We start from the raw sequence: 6,502 nt of genomic DNA on the forward strand, positions 1-6,502 counted from the left end.
TTCTTTGCAAAAATGTAAAAACATTTCTTCTCCAGCCACTAATGAATAATTTAAAAAGGTCAAACTTGAATAACTCAAATCTGTACAGAAATCAGTTTCTTTGGGGAAAATATCTGAGTCACCCCCCTTAAAGTTTTGCATAGGGCACCCATGTCTACAAGTATCTAGAAATCCTAGAATTTATAAATTGAAGTTTAGTTGAATGTCGTCAACTATGTTTTTTTTTTTTTCGCAATAGTGATAAATAAATGACAATTATCAAAAATTTGAAAATGCACAATTGACATAATAGAAAAGTACCTCAAAATTAATTTATCTAATTTAATAATATTGTAAAGGGGGAGGTGGGGTACGTTGGACCGCGGGGCACGTTGGACCAGGGTTGGCCAGATTGAACCCAATGGGTTTTTTGAAAAAACGCATTTAAAAAACCCCAATATTTAGCCCACTTTTGGGTTTTATTTAATTTGAGAACTTTTAAAAAATTAAATAATTTAAATACTTTCACAATCTAAACTTTTTTTATTTGTTCTTCACTACAGACAATGTACATAAAAAATAAATTTTGAACTTTAATAGTATTTCTTAACTCTTAACGACTTTAAAAAAATACTTATAAGATTTTAAATAAATATATTTAACTTTTTTCTTTAACTGGTCCATCAATAACTTGAATTATTTTGACTAAGTCCTGTCATGTCTGATTTTCTCAATATTTGTAGAGAAACACAGATTTACAGAGGAAACTACTCTAGCTAAAAAGCTTTCATGGGAATTATTTTCTGCAAACCAACAAGTCACAAATCTCGAATAAAAAAGGTAAATTTTTTAGAAATGATCAGGTTTTACAAACGGTTAAACAGAAAACAGAATAGGATGTACAGTATTTTCATTATCTTACGAAAAAGTTTAATATTTCTTACTCTGTACACAGAAATAAAAAAACAGGCAACATAAAATTGAAAGAAGTGTCTTGATTAAGCTGGAATTCAGTAAAAAAAGATTTAAATTACTTGAGGTTCTACAGTAGTTTTGCATAGCAAAATGAAAAACAATAAAGTAAAATGCAAAAAGAAAAAAAAATGCAGTAATTAAAAAGGAATTATAGATTTTATCACTTGAGAAGTAACTTTGCCTTAACTGTTGGTAATCATGGAAACTAAAAATTATGAAACTTCACCATTCTTGGTTTTCGCCGTCATTCATACTTTTCTTCAGAAAACGCTGAGTTTTAACTAGTTTTCCAGCTTTCTTTATCCCAAGACAATTTTTGCCATTTGTCCATATACTTACGCTACAATATGTTACAAGTACCCCACATTTTCCCTAAAAAAAGACAAAAAAAAAAACACATTTCTTTTTAAAAACCCAGCTTTAGTAGGTTTTTTGGGGGGTTTTATTTAAAAAATCCAAAAAACCCTGGGTCCATGTGCTTTTTAAAAAAAAAAAAAAAAAAAAAACGAGTTTTTGCCAACCCTGCGTTGGACCAGTCACAATTATTTTAATACTATTAATATTTTTTTACTTTATTTTATGACCAACAAATAGCACCTATGGTCCTTACAAATCTCTACATAGTATAAAATGAAGTCTCCAAAAAGCGTCTGTTTGTTTGAACTCTCAAAACTCGAGAACTACCCGGCAGATTTTGCTGAAATTTTCAGTTTGTTCCTTTAAGTCCTGAGAAGGTTTGCGGACCAGTTCAAAAACAATTCGATGAATAGTTCTTTTTTTATTCCAATTTAGGCCCAATTTTCACATAAATTCACGAATATGGGGGTGAAAAATTACTCGCAAATAGTAATATTACATATCGTTGGAAAGGGAAGAATTTTCCGCGTTCTATGCAATTTGTTCCAATGCTCTAACTTAATTGCGGCGGGAGTTATTTACGTTTTTAGCTCGAATTTTTTTAGGCTTAGCTGAAATTTAGGCACTACTTTCTTCATTAAATCCATCAATAAAAAGTGAAGGAAGTGTCCCACAGTTTTCTTTTTGACAGCATTGGAAAGAGCTGTTTTTTTTACTCCAGATCTAACTCGACCTACGGTCGAAAGTTTAACCCTCTATCTCCATGAGAAAAAAGTTACAAGCGAATTAAATGAAGTTCAAAAATCTGTTCTCTATTCAAGTTTTTAACCATTTTATTTTGCGTTTCCACGGTAACGCTTTTTGAATCCATTGTTTATTTCCATCTTTCTCATTTTCAATTCTTAAACTTATTTTATTTTGTGTTTCCATGGTTATGCATTTTAAATCCATCTTTCTCATTTTATTTTAATTTCTTAAAAGTATTTTAGTATCTGTCGTCATTGTTTGGCGAGAAAATTTTGCATGATGGTTTTTTTTCTTTCATTTAATCCTGGTTATTGAAGATACTTCACTTGACACAATGGTTTTTTTCAAGGTAGACCGGGCAAAGCCGGGCAATGCAGCTAGTCCTATAATAAAATCACATGGTACAATTATAGTGAACAAATTTTATTCCAGAAAGTGTCATTTCAGTAGTCCTGAGTAATTCTCAGAAAACTGTAACTTTATTTTTTTTTAATGGTTTTCATCAAGATTGCGGTAAAAAAAAATTGAACTCCTTTCTTAAAGTAACTTCCTTTATTTCATAATAATTGGCTCTTTTTTCATTTTTTGTCAAAAAGAAAAAAATTATGACATCACTTTTTCAGACCAAGAAAGTGGGGTAGGTTGGTCCACTCTTTGTGGGGCACGTTGGACCAGACAAACCTACCCCACAAAATTTGAAAACTTTCTTTTTCTCTTAAATCTCAATAATTATAACAATATTCTATGATTTTTTCTTTTGATTTTAAAAAAATAATTGCGTACTAATGGTGAATACTTATTGCTGTTTTTAAATAAAGATGATTTATCAAAAAATCAATTTAATATGTTAATCCAATGTTGTTATTGAAAACTTACGCTCGTCATCATGGCAATTGGAAAAAGTGAAAGTGGTCAAATGATACATAGCAATTCTTCATTGCTCAAAAAAGTTTCAAATTTCATAAAAAAATTAAAGTGGTCCTGATCCTGAATTTTCCATGTGCATAGTATTTCCTAGAGACGTACCGAGTACTCGGTAACTACTCGGTACTCGGCCAATTTGCCGAGTACTCGGTACTCGGCCAAATTCTGATCAGATACTCGGCCAATACCGAGTAGTTGCAAAAAATTGAATATTGTCCAAGGCAGATAATAAAATTTATAGAAAAAAGAGCAAACATTATATTCTGCAAACATTTACAATTAAAATTTATAAGTCAAATTTTAAATTTTGAGAATAATGAAGTTTGTAATGCTTCAATGCAATAAATCTTTATTTTAATGTCCCCAAAGTTGATAAAAATTATTTATGTAAAATTATGCAAAAAAAAGTATAAAAAATATGGAATTTTTATGTTAAAAATGGATTTTTGTTACAAACAAAAATTAATTATAAAAAATTATGAAAATACCTTTGCTTAAAAAATAAAAGGAAATAAAACAACGTTAAAAGCACTGCAGGAACACTGCAGACATGTGTTTTGGCATTGCAAGGAATTCCTTTTTCGATGCACCACATGGGAGCTCGTGGATTTAAAGGCATCCGACAAAAGTCAGATTTTTTTGTTGAATGTCTTAACATTCTTTAGCTCACATGTTACGCACTGAAAAAGACATTCCTTGTAACGGGGGGGGGGGGGGGGGGGGCAGAAACACATGTCTGCAGTGTTCCTGCACATTTGTTGTATTAAAATTATTTATGTTTTGCGGACTAAAATTATAATTGATTGGTATAAATTTGTTTTAATTCCAACTTGATTAATGATACCTTTTATTTATTTTTAATTTTAAAAATAATTTTTTTGTAAAATTTTTGACACAAACAAAATTGTTTATATAATGCGTAAATTGAATTTTAGCAGGAATTTAGTTTTAAAAACTATTATATGGACAAGGAGTTCTATACTACTATTCCAATAAGTTCAAAATTCATCACATGTGTGTCGGTGGTTCTTCATAAAACATAATTGGTACTTGGTAACTCGGCCGAGTAGTGAAAGGCCGAGTACTCGGTAACTCGGTACTCGGCCGAGTAGTAAAAGGCCGAGTACTCGGTACTCGGCGAAAGTGCTACTCTGTACGTCTCTAGTATTTCCATGTATATAGTAAGTCATAGTACTATCCAGGGGTGCCCACTGGAGGGGGGGGGGGTATGGCACACATTGTGCCACTGAAATTTTTAGTAGGTGTTTTAAGGAGTATTTCTCTTTTTTGGGGAGGGGACTCTTGCTCTGGGAGGGTATGCTTTTGCTCTTGGGGGGGGGGGGGCTGTTATCAAATCTTTAGTTCACTATTGGCTTACACAGAAAGAATGATCAGCGCAATGTGAAGAATGCACATGCACGGGTGCAGAATATGTCCGATCCGGCGATCTAGGATCGGGGGATATTTGAACCATCTGGGGAAATTTTGCAGATAGATTTTTTTTTAATTTTCCAATTTTTTTCACAAGTGTCTTTTAAATGCATTTTCTTTTGCATCATCTCTCTTTATATTTGCATACACTATTTGTTGGATAATAATTTACATTTTATAATCAATATTAGATAGGAGATTTTAATTAAAACATGCATGTATTTACTTAATTTACTTTTTAGATACCTAGTTCTACAAGTTACCAGTTCATTCTATTAGTTTTAAAAAATGCAATTCCCCCCCCCCCCCCCCTCCAAAAAAAAATATCTATACTTATAGGAATGAATTTTCATCAGAACACATAAAACATATTGTAAAATTTTGGGGAAATGTTCATATAGATTGGGGGAAATGTTGGCAGTAAAAACATTTTTTGCACCCCTGTGCACATGTTGAATTGTGTAAACTAACATTCAACATTCAGACAAATAATGTATTTTTAGTGAGGAAGAATAAAACTTTAGGGAGAGAAGAATACTAGTTTTATGCAATGTTGAAGAAAATTAATATGTAGGGAGGAGAGACCTCTCTCTCTTACTCAATTTACGCTCATGAATTGTTATTGATGAGATTAATATCATGTAAAATTGCTTGAAATTTTTTACAATAACTGAAAAATAAAAATGAAGTTAACATTAAAATAAAGCATAAAACTACTTCTGTAACTGGATGGTTGTGTGTGTGGCCCTACTAATGCTTTACAAATGATATGTTTTATTGGCATTTCTTTTAATAGAATCTAATATTGATTCACTATTTGTGATTTCTAAGTAACATTACTGAAACTTAACTGCACAAAGCTAGTGATAGATCCTAACAAATATAAATTTTAGTAAGCTTCAGCTGTGGACAAAGAAAGTATTAGGCATACAGTTTGAATAAGCGTTAATTCTTTAACCACTGGTTCAACCATGTTAATTGCTCGGCTTTGTATGGCCAAATACCTGCAAGTGTTTTGACAACTTTTTGTCAAACATTAGGACAAAAATCACAAAAACAAATTAAGGAATTTTTGCATTCTTTTTCTACATCGCTCTTGTGCAGCTACGAAAAACAGAAGAGGGAATTAGGGTAAAAGTATGAATTTGAACAAAACCTTTAAAAGTATTAAAAAGAATAGAAGCTCATTTAGTAAAAACTCCAAAGCAAGTTCACTCTTCGTGTGATTTTACAAGCAACAGAAGAGTTACAATTCAACACTTTCGAAACATTTAACAGACTTCAGAAGTTAAAGCAGCAACATTAAAAGCTTATGTAAATAGCTATAACTTACACTCCTTTTTCACAATCATAAATCACAATGGAATCGTCATCACTGCTCGAAATCAAAGTATTACCATCAGACGAAAAATCAATGCTACTAATACGATCTGAATTTTCGGTAAAAATTTTAGCTACTCTAAAACTTTGCACAACATAAGATATCAATTTCATTTTCATTTGGGGATGCATGGGGCTCAAGTAGCACCTAAAAGTTCATTACTTGACTAATTCTGCATCCGACTCCAGATCATAACACCGCGATATTAAAGGCCGTGCCCAAGCGTGCATCATTCATTCTCAAGTCGCACCGGTCAAATCTCATACACCCCAAACTTCAGTAGACGCCATTTTAAACCACAATTCAGTTGCGCAAAAATAATGAAATGAAAAGTGAATCACCATTGGCTGAATGCGAAATCAAAGTTGAAGTCATAGTTGAAGTAAAGTTCTTCATTTTCTGAACTTGTATTTCAAGATCCACCGTTGCATTTGAAAAGATAGTTATTTAATCCCTTAATAATTTTAATTTTTTAGCTTGGTTCTGAGATGTTTAAAATCTTGTATGCTTTTATAGCAAGCACTCGTTCAAATGACGTCACTGCGTCACTGCGGGTTGCTTCCACTCTTCAGGCCGCAACTCCAGAGCTCGAATACGCTACCTTGCGGTGATTAACAATACTAAAGAAAAGGTAAAACTTTCCATTACACGTGCTTTCTTTGGGGTAAATTACAGGCTTCAGACAGTTTGTGATGTAATGTAAGGTCA

At 32.1% G+C, this 6,502-nt stretch overlaps 1 protein-coding gene across 1 annotated transcript in view; it reads right to left on the bottom strand.

Moving 5' to 3' along the window:
• Positions 1-6,023, bottom strand: part of LOC129221623 (WD repeat-containing protein 82-like) — a 29,428-nt gene extending 23,405 nt beyond the window's left edge. Inside the window, exon 1 of the mRNA XM_054856147.1 lies at positions 5,747-6,023. Within this exon, the coding sequence (XP_054712122.1) occupies positions 5,747-5,925 (179 nt within the window). The 5' untranslated portion in view covers positions 5,926-6,023. The remainder of the gene's footprint in view (positions 1-5,746) is intronic.
• Between the last annotated feature and the right edge of the window lie 479 nt (positions 6,024-6,502).

Source organism: Uloborus diversus, chromosome 4, assembly GCF_026930045.1.
Source record: "Uloborus diversus isolate 005 chromosome 4, Udiv.v.3.1, whole genome shotgun sequence".
Taxonomy (NCBI): domain Eukaryota; kingdom Metazoa; phylum Arthropoda; class Arachnida; order Araneae; family Uloboridae; genus Uloborus; species Uloborus diversus.